Source organism: Vanellus vanellus (assembly GCF_965231255.1).
Source record: "Vanellus vanellus genome assembly, chromosome: 1".
Taxonomy (NCBI): domain Eukaryota; kingdom Metazoa; phylum Chordata; class Aves; order Charadriiformes; family Charadriidae; genus Vanellus; species Vanellus vanellus.
Window position 1 is genome coordinate 17,227,630 of NC_138905.1, and position 24,847 is coordinate 17,252,476.

The 24,847-nt window shown below is 40.4% G+C and overlaps 1 protein-coding gene across 1 annotated transcript in view; it reads left to right on the forward strand.

Moving 5' to 3' along the window:
• The first annotated feature begins 678 nt into the window (after positions 1–678).
• Positions 679–24,847, forward strand: part of CPNE8 (copine 8) — a 109,890-nt gene continuing 85,721 nt past the window's right edge. The window contains exons 1-3 of the mRNA XM_082495561.1: positions 679–857; positions 14,367–14,407; positions 21,341–21,387. Coding sequence (XP_082351687.1) covers positions 718–857; positions 14,367–14,407; positions 21,341–21,387 — 228 coding nt within the window. The 5' untranslated portion in view covers positions 679–717. The remainder of the gene's footprint in view (positions 858–14,366; positions 14,408–21,340; positions 21,388–24,847) is intronic.

Sequence of the window (24,847 nt, forward strand, 5' to 3'; positions counted from 1 at the left end):
CCCGCTGCCGCGCCCCCTGGCGGCACCCGACCCGCCCGCCTCAGCAGCGGGGCCGCCGCGCCCCGTCCCTGCCCCGCCGACACCGGGAGGCACCCGCCGCTCCCCGAAACACCCCTGGCGTCTGCCGCCGGGCTGCGTTCCCCAGGGTGGCCCCGGGAGAACGAGTCCGCCTCACCACGGGCCTGCGCTGAAGTTTGGGACGTTACCGGCCAGGGCGCGGCTCGCCCGCGCTCTCCTCAGCCACCGGAGCACGAGGCCGGGAGTCGCTCGGTTGCTCGGGGCAGGCTCGCTCACAAACCGGGAGGGAGGGGATTCCCCAGCTAGCCTGCGGGACGGGACGGGACTTTCCGTGCGGGGGCCGAGGGGGAAAGAGACCGGGGGAGGCGCGGCCGCGCTACGTCCCTTCGGGCGGCTCCGGGCCCGCCCGTTGCCGCTCCGCCGTGGGGCGGCCGCTCGCACCGGGCACCCCGGGCTGGGGCTGTCACGCGCGGCTCCCGCTCGCGGTGACGTCACCCGCCCCGCTCTCGCCTCAGCCGGCGGCGGCAGCCCGCGGGCGGCGTTACGGTGCGGTGCGGGTCGGGCCGGTGCTCCGCGCCACGGGCGGCGGCGGCGGCGTCGCGCTGTGGAGGGCCCCCTTGGCGCCGCCTCCTCCCCTCCCTCTCCGCCGGCCTTCCTCCCTCCTTCCCTCCCTGCCTGCCTCCCTCCCTGCGCTGCCCCATGTTCGGGCTGGAGAAGCCGGCGGGGCAGCAGGAGCCGGGCAGAAGTGGTGGGTTTCCGAAGATGGCGTCCGTGGGGGATTTTAACGTGCTCAGCTCCAGCATCCCGGCCACCAAGGTGGAGCTCTCCGTGTCCTGCAGGTACGGCGGCGGCTGAGGGCCGTCCTGCCCCGCTGGCCCCGGGGGCGTCGCAGGGGGCAGACGGGCGAGCGGGCTGGTGTGCCGGGGCCGGGGAGGGACCCGTCGCCCCGGGCTTGTCAGCGGAGCGGGGAGGGGGCAGCGGTCGGGTGCGGGGTTGCTCTCCGCTTTACCTCCCGTCCCCGGAGAGCGTCCGTGGCGCGGGGAAGTTGTGACTCCCCAACCGCGGGCAGAGCCCGGAGCGGCGGCTGCTGGTCCGCTGCCGCGCACCGGGGGTGCTGCCAGCGGGGCCCAGGGAAGGGGGGCGCACCCCGGGGAGGGGCTCCCGCAGCAGCTGCGGGTCGCTGTCGGCGTTGCCGAAACGGGCGGTTGATGGTGCCGCCGCCCCAAATCCTCCCCGCGCCTTCCCCGGCGCGGCTCGGAGCGGGAGTCGCGCCGCTGTGCGCGGAGAGGGTTTTTCTGCAGCGGGAATGGAACTTCTGGGGCTGTCCCGAGTGGCGCGGGTGGGGACGGGGGGAAGTCCCGTCCGGAGCCATCCTCCGGTAGGTTGCTTGGGGGTCTCTTGCAAAACTGTTACGAAACCGGGCGTGATACCTCGTCACGTTTTATCCTAACGCTGCGGCCGGTAAATTAAGAAAAACGTCAACCCGTAACACAAAACCTAGTGTACGCAGCTTTGTTCCTCGACGTTTATTTGGCCATGGTTTGTTTGTCGGTATTTCAAATTTCCTGCTTTCTCGCTTGAAGCACAGAGAATTTCCCATTAGAGGTCCCATTTTAGTTGTGGGCTTTTATATTCGTATCTTCGTTCACGTTTTGCAGCTTCCTGAAGTATTGCCTAGTAGTTGCAGAGCAGTAGTTCCTTTCACCAGCAGAGTTGGCAGCTTCTAGCGGATAATTTGCACAGTTAGTGTTTTTTCCTGACGGGAAATGAGACAAAGTTTGTGCTACAGTGCGTTGCTCCATTTTCTAACATAGGTGCCCGGAGTTGCTGCTGTTAACGCGACTTCTCCGAGGACACAACAGCAGTGCTCTAAACGTAAATTGTCAGACCGCTCCCTCTTTTCCCTTCGTAAACAAAGTATGCTTTGACGTTTTATCAAGGGTGCATTTCAAAAGAAGTCTGAGACGATGAGAAACGTAGTAAGATTGAATTTGGAATATGGAAACAGTCACGAGGCTGACATACGAACACACTTACTGCCTGTCTCTGCAAAGTTCACTGGCAACAACCACAGAAAACCCTGGTCCCATTAAGGGTGTGCTGCCGTGTGTAAAAGCAATCCAGGACCTTTAGTATTACTTTTAGGTTTTTCAAATAACCTGTCAATAACAGATGTCAAAACACTTATGCTGGATTTGACACAGTTCACTTATAATGGGAGTTTCTTTTATTCCAGCTATTGTTTGTACATACCTTCAGTGTTTTTGTCAAACCTTGCTTTTATAATGATTTCAGAATTGATCAGATAGTTACGGAGAAATGTAGGTATATGACATAATCAATTCTAACCTTAGTTACCTCACTTGTAACTAATTTCAGTATACAGTTAATTTCTCTGTAGGTATCTTCAAAACCCACAGCTGTTTTGTTAAAACTGCTTTTTTTTTTTCTTGTTAAAAAATGGTCTATCATCCTGATATGTCTTAATGTCAAGTGCAGAAGGATGGGAATTTCCATGGTGATTCCTTTCTTCTTTATGTGCTGGAATGACAGCTTTTGATTACAAAATCATGCTTCAAAATTGAGTGTAAAATGAAAGACATTGGGGCAGAGATTAATGATTAACACATGTTTGTGATTCATCTGGAAGTACATTCATTGGCTAAAGCTCTGGAAAAGTAGTGTTAAATGAAATTGTGAAATACAGCAAGAGCAAACTGCAAAGTTCAGAGAATTCTGAAAATTCTTTAATAGTTAGCAGTTGTGTATTCCTTAACGCCCGAAGATAAATGCTTTTAAAATAGTTCAGGTCATGACACTATTTTTCCCGTGATACCCAAAGAGTTGTAGAACCAATTTTGTCACTAGTTTACATCAACAATTGTCAGCTGATAACTATTCTTTCTTCCTAGAATCCCCCCCCCCCCCTTTTTTTTTTTGCTTGTTTTTATTATAGGAAATATGGGAACTTCTTCCAGTTTGTACAAGTAGTGTAACTTGGTGGTCAGTGAAGCAGTGCAAGCTGTTTGTGCCACAAAATAGAATTGTAATCTTTTTTTTTTTTTTCCTTTTCCTTTCTTCTTATTCAGTAAAGATACAGCTTCTATTCACTTAGCTTTTAATTCTGTGTGGTTCATCTGTCAGCATTTCCCAAGTTAATTTGCCCTGTATGCCCATACTGTCAATGTTGTCAAATTAGCCAGGTTCCAGTACTTTGCAGATGGCATTGCACTACTACTTATTTTGCAAGCCAGCCTGTTTTAGCTTCAGGGGTACATCAGTTAGCCTTTAGAAGAAGTGCATCTCATAGGATGAGAAATTGTATATAAAATCCAGAAATGTTTTGGATATCAGGTGATGATCTTTCTGAGGTTTCTTCGTGACTTAAAACTTTTCATATGATTCCCGTGGCTTATTGAATGCCAGCATTGGCTGTAGTTTTAAAAATGCTAGAAAAGCAAGAAATGAATTTAATTCTTTCTAGTTACTACTACTCTGCATATCAAACAAAAAGTTCACGGTTCTTTTCTGACTCTTGTAAGATGTAGATTTCCAAACCTCTTGAGTATTTTTTAATCAGGAATCTGTATTCTTTGGCTCAAGAGGCCATAAGTTAAATGTGTCATCCCAGAGGGTCCTCTGCTGTTGGTAATAGTCCACTATTTTCTGGATCAATTATTCTAGTAGCTGTCTCCCTCTGCGCCCTGTAGCTCTTCATCACATGCCCAGGAGGCCATCCGTGCTCTGATGAAGATGTCACTGTCACCTGCTATTTGATCTTTATTTGTTGCTGCCTGGCATAATTTTGCACGATTGTCATGTAGTGAAGCATCAGGACCTTGGCCCTCCAATCAGTGTGGAAAAGAGAATATAGGCTGCTCTTGATCTTTCAGTCCACTACAGTTTTCCAGCCCAAAGAGTTCCCTTCCTTTAAAGGGGTATTTGCACTGCATACTGATTATAGACCTGTGCCTAGACTTGACTCTTTGCTTACCAGCTGTGTGTGTAAACTTGTGGTGCCATGTGAGCTTGAGGTAAGCTTCAGGCCATGTGCCTGTCATCCTGTATCTCCCTCTCTGCTGATGTTCTTCACTGATTCCAATCTAGTTAAATCTTGAAAAAACTTCATATTCTGTTCCCATCTTCCCTACTATCAGTGCAGTTACTATGTTGTTGGCTGAACTAGCGTATTTAATGCTGAGAACACAAGTAGGTGATGGTTATCACATATCCTGAAGTTTGCGCTGTGTGTGAACATACAAAGTTTAATGTCGTTTAATGGGCTGACAAATTTTTCACTTTTTGTTGTGACCTGTACAATGGTGATTTCTGCTTCTCATGGTTATTGTGTGGACTGACCTAGTTTTTTTCCTGTAGTCCCCTACAGGAAAAGCCACAGCCTTTATGAAACCTTATCTTACAAGAAAGGCCAAGAGTTTCATTATGCCTCATGTTAATTTACTTACTAAATGAGGACTATCAATCAGAATTATCTTCTTGAGAGTAATTTTGTTAGTATCTGTAGGAAAGTGAAGTTTGATCACTTTATGACTCTTAGTAGTATATCAAAGATGACATGGTTATCCGAAAGATGGTACATGTTGTAAAATGCTGACACAGTACAGGGTCACTTTGCTAATTCAGAAAGTTTTTTACGATAGTATTGGTCTGCTAGACTTTATGCTGGATCAGACAGTCTGTCCTCATCATTCTGGGTGTGTGCTGGATAGGCTCTACACTGGCTGTATTCCCACACCGGGCCTAATGTGTGTAAAGGCAGCATAAACACCTTATCATGGTTAATTCAAAAGAAATACAATCGGTTGTCCCTGCCTGGTTTGGATCAGTTCTATGCCGCTTCACAATTTGTACAGAAATCTAGTATTAATGAATGGGCTGAATGAAATTAAGCAAATCATAGCCTCAGTAATGAAGATAATTTGATTTCAGGTTTCTTGCACAGAGGAACAAAAAGTACTACTTCAGAATTTTTGCCTTTCCTTTTGTTTGGTAGTCTGAAAGTCTTAACCAGCCCCTTTCTCGTGGTTGCGGTACTCAAAAGTATGTTTAATTATATCTTTGACTGTCCTAGGCACTGGTTTCTGGCAAGATTGCTTCTCTCCAGCCAGTGTTCTTACCTCCTGGGCTTTTTTTGAAATATTAATCATTTGTTAGAAACCCCTGCCACAGAAAGATGCAATAATAAAAGAGAGATCCATAACAAGTTATTTACACTTGTAACTCTGTATTGTACAAAATACAGAATATAAAATTCATCCTGATTGTATGTCTGGTTTTCATTTTCCTGCTTTCTTTGCATATGTGTCCAGGTTGGATTAAAAGTCTATGGAGTAGTTATGTGTGACCAACAACAGAAAGTTGATCTTGCATGTTTTTTTCTTTGAAATGAAACTCCCTAGACAGCCGACTGGCTTCTGGGAGAAAAAATATAAATGGGTGGCAGTATCCAACAAAATAGTCATGAAGATGCATTCCTGATAGCCTACATGGTTTGGTTTTCACCTATGTGTCTATATTGTTTGAATTTCAAGCATGCAGCCATGTGACTTACAGAATTTAAGGCAGATCTGTTGCCCTGTAAATTGAGTCTTGCGATTGCTAGGAACAGATTTCACACTAACTGTGCAAGTCTCAGGACTTGCCAGGTTTTGTCTAAACTTGTCTTTGCCTACATGGAGCTTTGTTTTTTAAACCCAGCTTTTTTTTAATGACCAGGTGGCTACTGCTCAGTTAGTTTCACTTTGGCTTGTCTTTGTGTAATTGTGTGGTATAACCATATTTCTTTCTACAGATAGTAGTAGCAAGTAGTTATTCTGTGTAGAATGACCTATTTGTGACCCTTGCAGGACAGTGTAGTGCAGAGGAGCGTTGGCGTGGTGTGACAGCAGAGGCCTTGCAAGCGAGGACACAGGATGCAGGGTGGAGGAGCCAGAGCAGAGGCTGAAAAGAGGGGGCTCGGGATGCCACTGGGGACCCAATGCTGTGAAGAGGTCACCAGCGGTTGGTAAAGAAGTGCGGGCTGGGAGCTGGGCAAAACCAAAAGAGCTGAAAGAGCTAGTCTCAAGCAGATGTAAAACGCTCTATATACAGTAAATTTGGATGTAAAATGGAGTTGGAGACCAATGAAGCAAGAGCAAGATGTAACAGTGTGTTGGGAAAATAGCCCCAGGCGGGGGTCCTCAGAGTGGGGAGGAAGAAGCTGTCAACATCATACTCCTTCCGAGACCACCTGCTCCGCCCCTGCCATCACTGTAAACTCCATGCTTGCCATGCTTCTCCCCAGGCAGCATGTGGGACTCTGGCAGGTGGCTCACTGTAACACCCTCCCACAGCTAAACCAACAGTCTTAGGCCTCAGGGTATAAAGGAAAGCCTGGCAGCAGGAAAAGGGCTAGGTACCAGTAAGTGTGTAACAGCTTTCAATGTATTATGAAGACTTTCTGTAGTGGTAGTATTTTTCTCATTTTCTTTCTTTCTCTGCCTATCTAACTCGTGCCTTACCCACCAACACCCCTGCATTGGCTGAGAAAGGATGAGGAGTATTACACTGATGGTATACGTTTGCTTTCTAAATTACCTTTTAAGAGTTGTTTCAGAAAAAATGCAGAAGACCAATCTATGCGTTTTATATATTGTTATACGTTAATGAAGCACTGCATTAACTATACATTCCTAAGGAAATCAGATCTAAAATAGGACAGCATGGATTTGGATGAGCTTGGTGAAAGTAGCTGGAAAGGACCAGTGAGTTGGCACTAGATTGGACAGGTCTTTCCACCACCAGTGATCTTAGTGCCTTCCCCCAGGATATGTCACTAGTAGCTCAGAGCCAGAGACTGTTTACCTGCTCAGCCTTAGAAACACGTCTAGCTTGTTCATTCTATTTATTTCAAAAAATAATTGGGTTTGTATTGAAACAGAGTTCAACCAGTTTGTGATGTTCCTAAGAGGACTTTTTTTTTTTATTTAAACTGGAACAGTTCAAGATTGTGTTCAGGTCTGCTTCATCTGCAACAGTGTCTTTTCATAATCTGGTACTTCCTGTCTGTTTCCACAGAATTCCTGCAAAACTATTGCTGTGTTTAAGTAAATGAACTGGGCAATTCCTTTGGGTTTTTTTAACTCCCAGGAGTAGTCAGCAGTTTTAATAGATGTTTCATCCTAAAACTGTTTGTGTACATCTAGCCAGAGAAGACTTTCCTGTGGGTCGTCATAAAACTCATGGAATCACTGCTGGTCTGACCCTTCATGTTGCTTCTCCCTTTCTTTTTCCTTTAAGAGAATGGCTTCTGAACCAGCATATGTTTAAATTGACAATGAAAGTTACTGGGAGGATGAAAATTATTTCTTCATCTTCTTGTGAACAGGAGGAGTCAATTACTCCTCCAAAGGTTATGAAGAGGTATTGTGGATGTTTTCTTAAGCTTGCATATGGGAGATATGTTTGCTTTCTTCCCAGTCCTTCTAGCACCCCAAAGAGCGGAGACAATCTGAACAGAAAGGAAGAGGCTACCCTAATTGCCTCTTAGAAGAGCCACTGTTTTCTCACCCTTGAGCCTTTCCTAGGAGAACCAGTTATTTTGACAAGAAGATAAAATTCTGAGAAATTGTCTAAATTGCTTTTAAGTCCTAGGCATTTTAAATCTAGAGATGTGGAGGCCAATAGCTTGCTTTTTATTGTGTTCTGACAGAATACAGAAGGAGAGAGTAAATAGCTCGGGCAGGGTGACTACTTAAGCTAGCACTGCAACTGAAAAGTTGTTTGTGAAATTACTCTGCGAGAAGTCAAGTAGACTCTTCACTCAAGTAGGCTCTTCGGATCATACGTTGTCTTACCTAGGACTGACCGTTGCAAGTCCAGTAATATCAGCTAGGGCTGAGGGACAGTGACTACTAGGATGTAATACAGTTACGTTACAATTAGTAGTAGAATGGATACTATTCTGCACAGTAAAAAGCGAGGAGGTGCTTCTTTTTTTCGTTCAGGATCTTCCTTTGAAAAGGCATGTGGGCCCAGCATTAAGTGAGAGAAACAGAAATGCATTTGTTTCATGAACTGTTTAATGGACTAGAGACAATTCTTCTTCCCATGGAGTGATAGAAGTGTACTGTGAGAAAAGTATGCTTATGTGAGAATATAATCTATTGAAAATGTGTATTTTCTAAAAATTAAAAATAATTTTGCTCATGTAACTTTTGTGTTTGCGAACTGCTGAGTGCTTTCTTTCACAGCCAAGGAATCTTTGCATGCACTTAAATGTAATCTAAAGTTGAAGAGAAACGTAAAACCCTAACACCCGGAGAGATTCTGGCAAAATCTGAAACAAACCACATCTTTGTCATTAGGTATTTCAGAGCTGTTGAAAGCAACGTATAAAGAAGTATTTTTCCAGTCGTATGAACACAGTTTTGGTTTTTTTGGGGGTTTGTTTTGTTTTCAAAACTAGAGAAATAGATTTTAAACTATTCAGTTCTGTAGTTACTGTGGTCTGTTCTTCAGTGACAGAATTCTGTCATTTCTGAAGGGGGAATTGGATTTACTTCTACTTAGCAGTTGGGTTTAACAAAGGGTTAAATTTAAAACAAAAAAATTACAGAGCAGGAAGTTCAGATATTGATCATTAAAATAAAGTAAAATCTGAAACAAAGTATGTGTGAACAAGGTGAGTAAATGTTACTTTTTAATGTTGGTCAGTCTTTGTCAACATGCGTCTGATGTATAGAGTATGTGAGATTGTACAAAGCCCCATAGACTGTAGTGGTATCTGTTTAGCTACTACTGCTAACCAGATTAGTGAATCTTGCAGTGTCTGATTAATACCTATGAGATGTTTTTACATTAAACATAGTACAAAACACTGGACGTTAGGAAGCATTTCTTTACTGAAAGGGTGGTCGAACAGTGCAACAGGCTTCCTAGAGAGGTGTTCAATGCCCTGAGCTCTGTCAGTGTTTAAGAGGCATTTGGACAATGCCCTTAATAACATACTTTAACTTTTGTTCAGCTATGAAGTGGTCAGGCAGTTGGACTAGGTGATCATTGCAGGTCCCTTCCAACTGAACTATTCCATTCCATTCCATTCCATTCCATTCCATTCCATTCCATTCCATTCCATTCCATTCCATTCCATTCCATTCCATTCCATTCTGTAACAATTTTTGAAGCAAAGCACTGGGCAGAAACTGTTATTTTGGCAAATCTTTATGGAGTTCATGAAACTGTGTGAACAAAGTGATTCTGCAAGGCATAGCTAAATAGGTTTTAACTTATTTACTGTGCTTTCCAGTTTGCACTAAGTGGGTGTTATTGCCATGGCTCCTATTTGTTTGTTTTGTTGTTTTTTTTTCCCTTAGTCATCTTCTATGCTATTGCAACCATTTTGGAAGGTCCATTCCAGAACAGGCAGGTGCCGAATGAATTCCTTAAGGATCTGTGATAGTAGAATAATGCTTTCTGTACAGATGTGCCAAGGCTGCTTTGCTGTGGGTATTTGATGTGCACATTTCTCCAGGTAAAAGCATACATCTTTTTTTTTTTTTTCTTTTTTTTTCCTCATAATTGATAGCAATTCCTTCTCTTTGCATTTTTATCTGAAAGGATTAATGGGCATAGAAAAATATACTCACCATGTTCCGTCAAAATAGAAGTCTCTTTCTCTTGATATGTCAATTAGGTGGAAGAAACAAGTTTCAGGTATTTCTGGTTTCTGAGTTTGTGAGCTTTCCCAGGATTGCTTCCTGAAACCAAATAGTGGAATATCAGAGAATGCTTTCCTCAGGAAAAGGGGAAAGAAATACACCCTGTATCAGGAATAGTGCGTCCAGAAGGACTAGGAAAGTGATTGTCCCACTGTACTTGGCACTGGCAAGGCCCCACCTTAAGTACTGTGTTCAATTTTGGGCCCTTCACTACAGGAGGGACATTGAGGTGCTGGAGCGTGTCCAGAGAAGGGCAACAAAGCTGGCGAGGGGTCTGGAGCACAAGTCTTATGAGGAGCAGCTGAGGGAACTGGGGTTGTTTAGCCTGGAGAAGAGGAGGCTGAGGGGAGACCTTATCACTCTCTACAACTAAATGAAAGGAGGTTGTAGCCAGGTGGGGGTCTGTCTCTTCTCCCAAGTAACAAGTGATAGGGCAAGAGGAAATGCCCTCAAGTTATGCCAGGGGAGGTTTAGGATGGGTATTAGGAAAAAGTTCTTCGCCGAAAGGGTTCTCAGGCATTGGAACAGTCTGCCTAGGGAATTGGTGGAGTCACCATCCCTGGAGGTATTTAAAAGATGGATAGACATGGTGCTTAGGTACATGGTTTAGGGGTGGTTTTGGCAGTGTTAGGCTGATGGTTGGACTTGATTATCTCAAAGGTCCCTTCCACCCTAGACAATTCTATGATTCTATGATCACTCAGCTTGTGCAGAAAGTGACATTGGCTATTAAGGGGATAAAGACTACATAAAGTTCCAGAAATACATCAAGTCTTCTTTCTTCTTTTTTATATATTTCTCCAATTTTCATGTATTTAAAGAAGCAGTTTGATTGTTTTCCCACTGAAATGAAAATGTACAAGTTAAATTGAGCAGCCTCTTGAGCTGTTAGGTAATTTAGTGGACGTATCAGACGTATTTTTTTTTTCTTCTCTGGTGGCACTAGTCCTCAAGTTCCTTCTGAAACTGGCTGCATAGCTTGAACAGTTTCTTAAGTTCTTATGTTACTATTTTGGTTGATTATTAATGATTTGGAAGATCAGGCATGTCTGCAAACTTTTCTGAAGACACTGTTTATTTATGGTAAAATGCGTGAAGGGTCAAATTGAGGGTATTACAAGCTGTATTAGTTCAAAACTGTGAATTAATGACACTTACTGGCCTTATTTACAATGGTAAACTTTGGTATCTCAGCCTTTACAATCCTTTCAGGGATACTGTCTATGTAGAAATGTTCTCAATTCAAGAAGTCCCTGAGAATTCTTGGGAAGTATTACAGATTCTTACCTTGTTCTTTTGCTGTTGCCATGGTGGCTACTTTTTGCAACTGCTGGAATAAGAGTATCATGATAGACTGAGCTTTACAGTATCTGGTATGGCCATTCTTTATGTTCTTATGTATATGGGAAAACAGAGTAAGAAAACTTAAAAAGGAACAAAATAAGAGTAGGAAATTTTTAAAAAACTCAAAGCACCATAGCTCAGTATAAGAGTCATTAAAATGGTTTAATCTTAATCTGCAGTCACAAACAGTAACATACCAATTATAAGGTATTTATGTAGAGGAATTAAAATTGCTTGGAATCCTAATGGTGAGCATGCGAGTCCTATCCCAAAACCTAATGTACTATTTCATATGACCTTAATTCTAGGTTTTTATAGCAATTCATTTTGGGATAATAAAGCCAATTCTAGTTACCGTGAATTAATGGCATATCTAGGTATGTATAATTAAAGAGGAATAGGAGGCAATTTTCATATTGGATTGGCAATTCTGATATTGCAGACCTTACTGTACTGTCTTGTAAAGCAGTTTGTAGTGGTCATTGTCAAATACAGACTTGGAATTGCTGTTTTTCCTGGGTTTGTTAGTATTTCAATTTATATTTGCACCCTCAGCAAGTTTGCTGACGAAACCAAGCTGCATGGAGCAGTCGACACACTGGAGGGGAGGGATGCCATCCAGCGGGACCTGGATAGGCTGGAGAGGTGGGCCCATGCCAACCTCATGAAGTTCAACAAGGCCAAGTGCAAGGTCCTGCATGTGGGTCGGGGCAATCCCAAGCACAAATACAGGCTGGGTGGAGAATGGCTTGAGAGCAGCCCTGAGGAAAAGGACTTGGGGGTTGATGAGAAGCTCAACATTAGCCAGCAATGTGTGCTCACAGCCCAGAAAGCCAACTGTATATCCTGGGCTGCATCAAAAGCAGCGTGGCCAGCAGGTCAAGGGAGGTGATTCTGCCCCTCTTCTCTGCTCTGGTGAGACCCCATCTGGTGTACTGTGTCCAGCTCTTGGAGTCCTCAGCGCGAGAAGGACATGGACCTGTTGGAACAGGTTCAGAGGAGAGCTACAAAGAGGATCAGAGGGCTGGAGCACCTCTCCAGTGAGGACAGGCTGAGAGAGTTGGGGTTGTTCAGCCTGGAGAAGAGAAGGCTCTGGGGAGACCTTATAGCAGCCTTCCAGTACCTGAACGGAGCCTACAGAAAGGCTGGAGAGAGACTTTTCACAAGGGCATGTAGCGATAGGATGAGCAGTACTGGCTTCAAACTGGAAGAGGTGAGATTTAGAATAGCTATTAGGAAGAAATTTTTCACTATGAGAGTGGTGCGGCGCTGGCACAAATTGCCCAGAGAAGTTGTGGGTGCCCCATCCTTGGAGGTGTTCAAGGCCAGGCTGGATGGGGCTTTGAGTGGTCTAGTGGGAGGTGTCCCTGCCCATGGCAAGGGGTTGGAACTAGATGATCTTTAAGGTCTTTTCCAACCTAAACCATTCTATGATTTTTGGTTAAGATTGAATACAGTCTCTCAGAGTATAATTAAATGCATGTAGAAGAGTCCTACTTCTGAATGGATTAGAGAACTTCTGAAGAAATAGCACGTACGGACTTCAGGTTCATTTACAAATACTAATTTTAATCCTAGTGCCTACTTTGGCCGAAGTAAATAAAACATATGCACCCAACGTTCTTTTGAAGCTGTCTTTTATTCATATTGCTTGTTCTGAAATGTGGACTTGGCAGTACCTAAATGGGGAATACAGTATCTTTTCCTTCCTGAAGTCTGTGTGGACCACTTAGAACACCTGTATTGAGCAACATGTTAATACACTTTTCAGCACTGTTCAGTAGCACAAAAATAATGTGATTTAGATCTAAATTAGAGTAATAAATGGTGACCTTTGAAGAGGCTGTACTAATTATTAAAAATAATAAGCTGTAAGGGATGTAAACTGGTTATTTAATCCTCCCTCTTGCTCCAGGGTAGTATCAAAGAACTTATTAGGACTTGTAACTACCTAACATGATTTTAAAGATCTTCAATGGTGGGGATTTCACATCATGTCTGGCCACCTTTAACAATGAAAGATAGTAAAATAAAGTTCAACTTCTGCGCATGCAGTGCAGAAGATTCAATTTAGGGTTAAACCTTTTCCGACTTGCTCTATCTATATTACATGGAGGTCAGCTTTGATTTGCAGCAGTATTTTCCTCATAGATATATTCTATAGACTTCTGAGTATTTCTGCTTCTGCTGGACTCCGATGGCTCCATGTCTGTCTTAGACTGCAAGAAATTGGAGTCCCCAAAACATTATTGCTTGAATTGAGTCTTTTCCAGTGGTATGAAGAACTGACAATTACTCTAAAATGGCATTTTTGTTTATGCATTCCAGTATGCCTTTCTCCCAAAGGCACAAGATTCCTGACCTGCATTCAATTGGTGATCTACTGTGATGTCTGGAACCATTTTTGACATAACTGCTGTATATGCAGCTATATGCAGCTCTGATGCATTTTTTGCTATTGATTAAGTTTAATACCTGCCTTAAACTACCTGCCTAAGTCTAATAGCTCTTTCTTGTCCCTGTTCAATGGTATCATGTTTTCAGACCATTTTTCTAGTTTGTCAAGATAATTTAATTTTTTAAAATTTTGTATTTTTATTTTTGAATGATGAAATGTTGGTAGCTATTCTGAGAATGGTTTTCTGGTCAGTCCTGATTCTCTAGAGTTATTGTTAATTTGAGGCTCCTTATCTGTGTATGATTCTCAGTTGGCTGAAGTGTGGCTACGATACTGGAACTGCATTGCATAACAAAGAAATTAGTTCTTACTAGGTATTTTGTAGATATTTTGAAAATTCCTAATTTTGGTGTATGTCTTGTGTATGCTTTAGTACTCTTTACCTTACTCATCCATGACAGATTCTTACAGATATTTCCTGATGGCTCTGAGGTCTCGTAGCCATTCTTTTAAGTAAAGTCTAAAGTTTTTGGGTTCAACTAGCAAGTTAACCTCTGGTAGACATTTGTGATTTAAAGGTATTTCTGTTCCTGATGTCCAATATATATATATATTTAATCTGCTGGCCATGTGTTAGTTTTCGCTTCATGTTATTGGAGTATATGAGCCACAGTTTGCTCAAATCCAAAATGTATAATCAAATGAAATGTAAGATGACTCAAGTATTAGTGCTGACTGACTTGGAGTAAATCTTACATATTAGGAGGGCAGAAAACTAAGCTGACTATCGATCAAAATTGTTATAGAAAAGATATGCATTGGTATCTGATTTGTATCTTTCACCATTTTTTATAACTATGATTATTTTTATCTTTTTTTTTTAACAGAAATCTTTTGGACAGAGATACATTTTCTAAATCGGATCCGAGTAAGTATATAGCATGTTATTGTTTCTTCTCATCATATATTCCAAATGTGTAAACACTGGTTTAAAAATTAGGTGCGTAATTTTCTTTGGTTTCAGGTAAGTTTACATTGTCTTTTTGACAATTATTTAAAGTAATTATGTTACTCTTAAATAAGTTACACTTACAGTTTCTGTTATATGAACTGGAATTGTAAAAACTCTGTATTCAACATTGCTTTCCTGAGCTACGTGGTCCCTTATTTAGAAGTCAATTTACGTTTTCCTAAAGTTAATAAATGCAGAAAAGTATTTTTTTTTTCTTTTAGTATCTGTTGCTTGATATCTCTTTAAAAGCTAGTAAGCGATCTTCTAAATAAACTAGAAGCACTTACTGCTGCTAGTACATAGTGTCCACTAATCTTAGAGCCAAATGCTGAAAAATAAAATTAAGTTAATTCATCTCTAGGAAACATGACCTTTCCTGATCAAAAATAGTATGATGGTTTATGAATTAATGATTTCAGATATGTAAGATAGTGACACCCACTTTCCCCGTAAGTTTTATTAATGTATGACTGGATCCCAAAAAACTCTGCTGCCTATGAATTTATATATGATGGGACTTTTGATTTAAAATCCATTACTGTCTTCCTGTATCGGACACTTTATAAAACTTTTATCAAGGAATTGAGATCACAAAAGATTTCCTTTTTTTTTCCCGCCCGATAGTCCCGATAGTATTTAATCAAAGTACTTCTGTAGTGTTAATTCACTAGCCCTTAGATTATGGTGTATTGGATCATGTCTCCCCTACAGCTTTCCATATCTTTTTATCTGTAAGCTCATTTTCTTTTTTTAAGGCTGGACTTTTCTTCCTTAGAATAGCATGTGTTTGGCTTACTGACATCACAAATAACCTGAGACACGTATACTTCTATCAAGTGTCTGGACATGTAACTATGTCCTGATGGGATATACTTGAATACTGAGTCATGTGATGTTATGAAACATTTTGTGAGAGTATGTTTGTCTGTTCTTAACCAAAAGCTTCTTGAGAGAGATAACACGATAGACTTTTGATGGGAAAAGCTCCTACTTCCTGGGAAAAAGCTGCATGAAGTTAGAAATACCTTTGACATTCCTAACCTATAAAACATTTTTTTTTTAAAAAGGGAGACATAGGTAATGCCTCTAGTGTAGGGAGATCATGCAGAAGCAGAATTGAGTGTCTTGCATATTACTAGCTGGTTTTTAATTCGCTAATAAAAACTCAGTTGTCTTGGCTAAGCAATTTTGGAGAGTGGTCAGTGACCTATTGCTCCTGATAGACTGAATTCAGAGATCTCTTTATTGAATCAAGGCACCTTTCGGCAAAAGTGATGATGTGTCTAGTTTTTAAGCTCAAATATTATTAGGAACAAGTGCTTCAAGTTTTTATCAGACAGGGAACTATCTGATATTTAGGCATAAATTGCAGGGTGTGAGTAGCAGTGGACTGCAATGTGACCTGTGTGGGAGGGGGCCATGAACCACCCTGTGGCTGTCACAGCTGGTTACAGTCAGCTCTGAAAGCCATGTGAGTAACCATTGCCTGCCAGATCTTCTGCCATCCAGGGGAGCACACAGTGCCCCTGCCCAAACATATTTGAGTGGCGGCAGCTAGGAGCTAGAGACACAGCTGCCAAAGATACTGCTAGAGCCACACTACTGAAGATACGCTGCTGGAGGTGCATCCTTGAAAGGAGACACTCCATGCAGAAAGCAGGACACCTCTGAAGGATCTGTGGCCTGTGGGCAGCCCAAGCCAGGGCAGGGGGGCAAACCCAAACGGTTGTGGCTGGTGGGTGACCCATGCTGGGGAAGGGACATAAGGAAACAGAGTGACAGGAAGACCTAAAGAAATCTTAATATCTGCCTTTGAAATATTTCTAAGAAGTAAACTGGTGGTATTTTTTATGGATTCAAAGTATATAGAAATATTTTTTAAAGTGTCATAACCTTGTCTATCAATTCAAAACATACTGCTTTCTGGTAAATAGCTTATTTGAAGCACTCAAATTGGGGTGTGCTTTGGAGATCTGGTCTCAAGTTGTGAGTACCCAGTTACACTGCCAATCAGGCCTATCTGTCCCAGGTTAGCAGGGCAAAAACATGGAATTCGGTATTACTGTCCTTAGTAAAGAGAGATGAGGGAAACTGTTCAGCTCTGGAAGTGTTCATACTGTATTTGCACTCAAGAAATGACTTCACAAAGCAACTTTGATTGTGGGTACTCTCCAAAAAGTGTACATTTAGTTTTAGTATTCTGCAGGGTTTTTTTATTAGCCAATGTAGTTTGTTTGCTCCTACTGTCCTTTAGTTCAGCACAGAGATATGGCCCTACTGTAAAAGTGAAAGGGGTGACAGTGTGGTATAAAAAGTGCTAATCTTCTCTGTAGTTGAATTACAGCAGGATACTCAGTGTCTGTTTGCTTGGACAAAGGCCATTCTTAGGCTGGTCTGTACACAGTAACTTTATCTAATTAGCTAAAAAAGGTGTCAAAACCAGCATCATAGCACTTTCGCAAAATCCGCTTTTAGATCCACTGAATTTGCAACCATTAGATTTCATATAAGATAGAACCATGTAGAGTCATTCTGTATGTTGAGGTGTCACTGCATTTGACTAGGCCAATTCTAATATGCTTTTCAAACTCCAATGCAGTTATCTAGGGATAATACTGATAGTGAAAATCCAATTTTTATCGTCTTGGTCTTTTTCTCAGAGAGGGACACACATGAATATAGTTGACTCCTATGTCAGCATGAACAGCCGCCTTCTGAAATTGAAAAGGAACTTGTGATTTCTCCAGTTCTCTTAGGAGGTTTGCTTAACCTCTTTCTGATACTGTAATACTGAGCATACTCAGTATTTATTCCAAATCTGACCACTACCCTGCAATCTAGAATGTTCATGCCAAAAGGAAGCTGGCACTTTGCCGGCTCTCTAGAGGCAAGTTATAGAAGTAATGTAGACAGATATAGATGGGACAGACTTGGATAGCCCTTGTTCGTGAAGTATTTTAAACAACTCTTACTGTCAGTGCTTTCTCCTCAGTGGAGTCAAAGCAAGCCATAGATATTGATTTACTGTAGCATTTGGACCGTTCTGTTCTTCCAGTTTGGAGACCTTTTTTTCTAGGAATATTTTTGAGAAAAGCCTTTTTTTAAAAAAAAAAAAAAAATATAAATTTCTTGGAGAGAATGAGCTGATGAGGCAGGGATGAGACCTGCGAAGGAGATACAGATTAATGAATTTGGTATATTTCTTCATCTAATGACAGTCAGGCAAAATCATTTTCTTCCCACGCACTGGCCAACCAAACTGAGCCACTGTACAGCTGTGGTGGCAGCACCATGTACTCTAGTGGAGCCCTGTGACTCCCGAGTGTGATATTAGAAACAGTCTGATACTGGAGAGGTAAAAACTCTGTCTCTGGAGGATCTCCCTGTGGAAGATATTAACAATGAGAAAAATCTCACGACAAAAGGATCTTCAGAAAGCTCTGAAGGTGCCTTTGAGAAGGGTCCTTCAGTTTTTCAGTTTACAGGAGAAGAACTGGTTGTTCAGCTCCATTTTAGGATGTGGTTGCATGATATATTGGCTTTTCAAACTTAAGAATTTCCTGTTTATCCCACTTTATTCCTTCCCTTCCCACATGACAGTGCTATTAACTATTTTGTGCTCTGAAAAAAGTAAAAATTGGTTGCTTCACAAACCTTAGATCACTGTTTTGAGCAGTTCAAGTGCTTTAGATCAACTTCAACGTATTTGTCTGCGTTTCCCCAGTTGGATATGATTTTAAAGAAGTCTTTGAGGGATTACTGTAATTAGTATGATATCAGGGTCTTTATAAAACTGTCTCTGAGAGCCTTTAAGGATAATGAATCTTACCATCGATGGAGACCAGTATCATTCCTGAAAATTTTTGGGGTGAGTTTTAGAGGAAAGATAGAAGAAGTTTTTAAATTATTCTAAATTTGCAAAGTATTTATCAGAAAGTCTGGAACTGGAATGTATGTCTTTTCTATAGCTTTCTTTAGGACTGATTTTTTTTTTTTTTTTTTTTGAAATGTCAGTTTGAGATGCGCATGTATGTATCACTGTCAGACTTGCACCTGTACATTAAATGAGATGATTATTAGTCTATATCTTCATTATATTTAGAGTACCTGCCACATCTGCAGCCTAGATAAATATCAGAAAATTGCTAGTCATACTACAAATTCTTAGCTCTTTTCTCCTCATTTAAGGTTTTATATAAGTGATTCTTAAACCAAAGGGGTGGTCCCACTGCTGGGATATACCTCTAGAAGCACTGGAGAGCCACTGGTAGTGGAGGGGAATAGAAGTCTACTATTGCCTCAGCAATGAAAAGGTGAGAATGGTAGCATTGCTTGCTGTAGGTCCTCCAACGATAAAAAAAAAAAAAAGATAGTAAACTGACTATGAAGAAACTGAATTTGGAAACTAGGATTCTAACAGACAGGTGTGAGGAGCCTTCCAAAAAGTAGGAATAGAGTAAGAGACTGAATTAGTTTTAAGGTGGAGCTTTACACCTGTTTTTTAACCCTTTTACGTTGTGACTCCCATCTCATCAACCATGGTAAGAGGCTAAAATTATCCTACAGTAATCTTTTTTAGTCTTTTTGTTCATAGCTGTTCTTTGATTTGGCTTCATAAACTAGGGAGATAAGGTAGCGCGAGAATGTTTCTTTTCTGAAAATTTGATGATAGTGGATATTTTACAGTTGTATTGTTGCTTTCTTCTCCTCAATATTAAATCTCTCATTTTTTAATATTCTTTTTGTTCCACAGCTGCAATGCACAATTGTTACTTGATTTACTGTATTAACACTAATACACAGGGCAGGATGTAGTACAAAAAATAAAGCAGCAAATCGATAGTGAGAAATGATTATGTTTAAGAAAAATCTGAACAATACAGATATCTGAATAGCAAAAGTGCACATTATCTGTAAAGAGTGTTTTTTCCTCTAAATGAATTTCAGTTCTGTTCTCAGCTGGGGTTATAGGTATGAGAAATTTCTAATTGAAAACTTAACTGTAAGCTCTTGGCAAAGGGGACAACATCCACGATTATATCTACCTTTGCATTCTTGGAAACCACTACTGAAAATTGGAAAATATTCATTATTGCAGAACAGGTAACATTAATTTAAGAAAGAGTTTCCAATGGGGAAAGTGAAAAAAAAAATGTTTGTGAGAGCCTACCTTATTCTACGTTAGCAGTAGGGGTATTTCCAGAAAATATTTTTTTGCTTATTTTTATTTATGGAAACTTCTTTGGTAACATTTCCTTCTTCTCCCAGTGTTACCTTTGCACAGATCGTACTAGATACACATGTTCGTCAGAAGTTCAGTAACCTTCAGACACTTCTGTAGCTGATTTCATAGCTTCCATCTCACTCAATTTTCTCACATTTTCCATTTAACTTCATTCTTCATCTAATATAGTTCAGCAATCTACTTCAGTGTGTGCTGTAAAAATAACCTTGTTGATTTGGATTTATACTACTATAAGCAGAAACCAAAGCTGGGAGCATGATTGCCCAAGGTTTCATTTAGAATAAATGGAGAAAGGCAGACATCTCCAGAGAATGATTTTGAAATTTTTTGTAAAAGCTTTTTTTTCGTCTATGTCTTATTTGGAAAAAAAAAAAAAAGTTGAAAAGTTGAATTGTGTTAACTTTTAACTTCTATGTGAGCTAAAATATTGAACTTGCTTTTTTCTGTTCGTCCTCTTATTTGTTACTGCCTAATGGGATTTTTTTTTTTTTGTGTGGAGCAAATACCTTTCAAGTAAGAAGAAAATGGAGTTTGAAGCTTGACTTCATTTCTGCTTTGGTCTGTTGATGATTCTGACTTCATTGAGAACAAAATCAGGCTTCTACCTTTACTGTTCAAGGCTGCACCCACAAACAGTAGTATTTTTAACCTTCTGCTGAAAAATAATGATCAGCACAGGAAAAGAATTTGTCAGGAAAAAGTGTTTCAATATCTCTATTTCCATTGTTTAGAAAAAGGTTGTAGTGGAGTTTCAGGTAAAAATTGCTTTAACATTGTTAGCTGAAACTAGTTCAAGACTGTAGAAAATAAAATTTATAGTACTCCTTCAGTGCAAATGATTTGTACTTATAATAGTGTTTAAAAGACCTGATTATAATCACTGTACTTCTGTCACCAATCCCTGTGATGGAAGCTGCAGATTAATGTGTAGTGGGTTCTGTACTGGAAAAACAGATCTGTAAGGAGAGTGATGCCTGTGGGATTATGCTGCTTGGTCTTTCAAAAACAGCTTAGGTCTACACATTTCATTGATTCAATTTTTTATTAGGTTTTAGGTTTTTTTTAAAAAAAGAAGGATGCATATGTAAGATACTTCAATATATATAAATAATTTGAAGCAGAATTTGAGGAAGAAAACCTGAGAAGTGATTTGTTTTCCTTTTTCCTCTTTTATTTCCCCTGTCTCTTTTTCCAGTAGGGTCCTCATTTGTTTTTATTTTAATTCTCTCATCTCTTGAAGGAAGCATAATTTAGGGCAATTATGCATTAGATTATCTAGGATGGCCAGACCATACACATTTTATGAAGACCTGCTTTTATCCAAATTTACTGCTAAGGATTGTCAAGTGATTTGCTGGAGGTCAAGCATTAAGTATTGCCTCCCATTTTTGGAACCACCCTATTGACTAGCTCATTGCTGCAAAAACTAGACCATATTGTTGCTGATCTGGTTAGGAGTACTGAAAACTGAGGGAAAACATATTACTATTTGATTGTCCTAATTATTAATTTCAACAACACAACAGACTACAAAATTGGTTCACTTAATTTAAGAATATGTTAAATTCTGAAGATGACCAAACATTTTTTTTTTCTTTTCACAGTCTGCGTTTTGTACACACAAGCCATTGGAAACAAAGAATGGAGAGAGGTAAGATACATATTCATAGATGTGTAAACTTTGAGTATACTTAAGGCTGGTCGTTTGCCCTCGCAGAAAAGGGCATGTCATAGTCTCTGGAATGCCATGGTAAACAACAGGAGTCCCAGTAAACACTTAAAACCTTGTCACATTAATCTCAATTTCCGTATCTATAGTGCATATTTCCATCAAAAGAGAAAACAAAATTAGACAAAATACATGAGTTTCCTGTTTTACAATCTCCCTAACATAAATGAAATCAAACTTAGTTATCAGTCTGTACACGGTTTGTGGATATCAAGAGAGGAAGACACTCGAACAGTACAAGATCTGTGGAAGAATTCAACTGTGGTGATGGTCAGTGTCAGTAAAACTAGCCTGCAGTTGTGGTAGAGATCTACTTTTCCTATGTAGTGTTTGGTAGAAGTTAGGTGCTGCTGAGTAGAGTATACACCAGGCAAGAAGGGAGGGAGGTTTTTATGCATAGGTTGGACTATGTCTTCTAAACCTATCAGTGTAAACACTGGAGAGAGATGTCTTAAGAAACTAAATCAAGTACCTCTAGATTGGATATCTACAGCAGATCAATATTTATAGCCTGGACCTGTCTCCCTGTACTTAGTCATCTATTTTTTCTCCTTTCATGTTATTCTTTGAAAGAGTTGATGGTGTTGGGGGAAGGGTGGTCATCTTTCCACTGATAAAATGTGCTATTTAGCTGCCTTACAAAGAGGATTGAAGGAACTGTTCTTCACTGTAGGTGGTCTGCTGTGTCGCCATGTGTTTTAAGAATAGAGCCAAGAGAGGAATGAACTATCTTACTATTTTCCCTGTAGAAGAGATGAGGTCTGATGTTCTTGTTTTCAGAACTGATGTTTTGTGTGATTACTACCATGTAAAAATTCCAGTGGAGGGGTCAGGGGCACAGAAACCATATCTCTTCCCTCATATTTGGTGTCCTTGCCAGTTGGCTGGAGAAACATACTTTCTGCTTTGCTGAAGCATGGTGGATGTGGGTTTCAGAGAATTGCATTTGTCTCCTGCTTGGAGAAAAGCTCATATAATTGGGAAATACGTGAAACATTGTACCTATTTAATTTATAGTTTTTAGTTAAATTGCTGTTCTCTGTTGTTCTGAACTGTGTACTACACATCCTCTCAGTATAGCTGGTGGATCACATTCCTCTGATGTGTGTGAAGAAATATCAGTTTGAGGACCCTAAATGGGAATTCACTAGTCTTAATTAAATTTGCAGAAGTAGTGGACATACACAGAGTTCTGAATGTTTGGATAGGTAACTCTGAAAACAGAGTGTTCAGGCATTCAGGTGACTAGGTGGCTTGGTGTGGTTTGATCAAGCCTAGATCGTTACTAAAGCATTCAGGACATTTTCTGGTTTAGGGTTACGAGGACTTTGTCAGAAATTCTGGCTTTTATTGTTGTCTAAGGTTCATATGTAGTTTTGTGGAATTTTTGTACTTTTCTGGTGTAACTGTTAAGTATTAATCATTTTTAATATCATAATTGTCCTGATGGTAAAATTATAACATTATCACCTTACTTAGAAAATGTTCCATGGGCTTGTTTTGAGGTGATTTAGGAGATTGTTGATAGAAAGATTCCATCTGCTCTTGATTTTAACAGATCCAAGTCTGTAATGGTTGAAGTATGTCACCACCTTGTAGCTTTGTATTGCCTTCTACCATTTCATCTCCTCAACCAAAGCAAAAACACCTGAACAGGGCAGTGTGCAGTGTTATTGCTTGTATTGCATCTTTGCACTGATTAGAGAGTATCTTGGCTAGGGCATGCACTTTGGCATATGGTTGTGGTATCATATGCCAGTTTAGGTACTACAGGGGTTAAAACAGGCTTTTGAAGTAGCAGTTGCTAGAAACTTTTTTTTTTCTCTTTTAAGACATAATTGTCCTTATTTATCTGTCAGGAGAAGGTCTAGGTATAGGTACGTACAACTCAGTTGACTCTTTAAACTATTTATAGTTAATGGAAAAAGATAACATCCTGAGGGCAGTTCATCAGACCTAATTTAAATGTCTGTGTTAGATCAGATAAATCATTCTTTATAAATGCCTCCAAGTGATGATCAAAGCCTACACTTTTGACTAAATCAGATGTAAAGTTTGGTGAGTAGAATCCCATTCATAGTAGTTGTTATGACAGTCAAAATTCAGAGGTTGGCATGGTAGAGGGGCTGAGTCAGGATTGCATTTTATATGTCGTGGTGTGTTATATTTATACCAGTGGTAAAAAATAAGGCAGTAGGTGGAAGAGTAGGTGATATATACATTAGATGGGTAGTCTTATATCTTTATTTTTGTGCTTATTCTGCCTGCAGTGGTAAATGCACTAATTCCGTGTTTTTCAATAAAATTCTGTATATATGTCTATTTTGTTGCATTTAAACACTTATTTAACATTTTACTAGCTTTTAGAGGTGGAAGTCACCTGCAACTGTTTGGAGAAGACAAAAATGAGACAAATAATAAGCCCCTGATATGTGTAAACATTAAAGAATGGTGTTCAGTCATGGCAACGTACTTTACCTTCTTTCTGTTCCATATCCTTCTATGCATAGTTATCTTCCTTCTTTTGCCTAATTACTTCCTTTTGAACACTGCAGAAAATGCTTGGGGATCATAAATGCAGTAAACCATTTCATAATCTCCATAATTTCCCTAGCACTCTATTCTAGCAGTGTGCTTTCCCCCCCCTTCAGCTAAGCTATTCAGATGGATTCAATACAATAGTTAAATCAAACCCTTCATTTAATGAAGGGTAGGTGTTTTCTGGGCACTGACTCCTGTTTGCTTGTTGTTCAGATTCCAGTGTTTTTACCCAGTGTTATTGCACATCAAATCCTCAGCAAAGAATTAAAATGTTTCATTCTCAATTTAATAGGGCTGTTGTTTTTCAAAACATTTTCCCTGTTTTCACTTACAGTGTGATCGTCAGGTATTTCAGTTAGTATAATTGGCACCAAATGCATCATCAGAATCTGAGCTTTGGTTTTAAAATATTTACTTCCCCTTACTTTGTGAGGACACATTCGAGATATGGCTAAGTATAACTTGCTCTTTATCTACAGAAGCCTTAAATACTATATTGAAAGAATCTGAATTTCTTCATTTGAAAGAGGGTGTTAATTCTGAAAACAAGAGGGAGCACTTCAAAGGTGAATGTTAAATAAATGATAGACATTGTAAAATACTCAGCCGACTGCAGTTTTACTGGTAATATCCACCAATGGTAAGTGTTAAGGAACTTCCTATGGAGCAACGCTCTGAGCCTCTGGTCCATCTACTGTTACAATGCATTGGATGCAAATTAATTTTGTATACCTGTCTGGAAGTCTGTTCTCTCACTGTTCCTCGTCATGCTGATTTCCAGCTTCATTAGCGGCCAAATGTTATTTTATATCCTCATTAAATTTCCATTGTGTCTACTAAA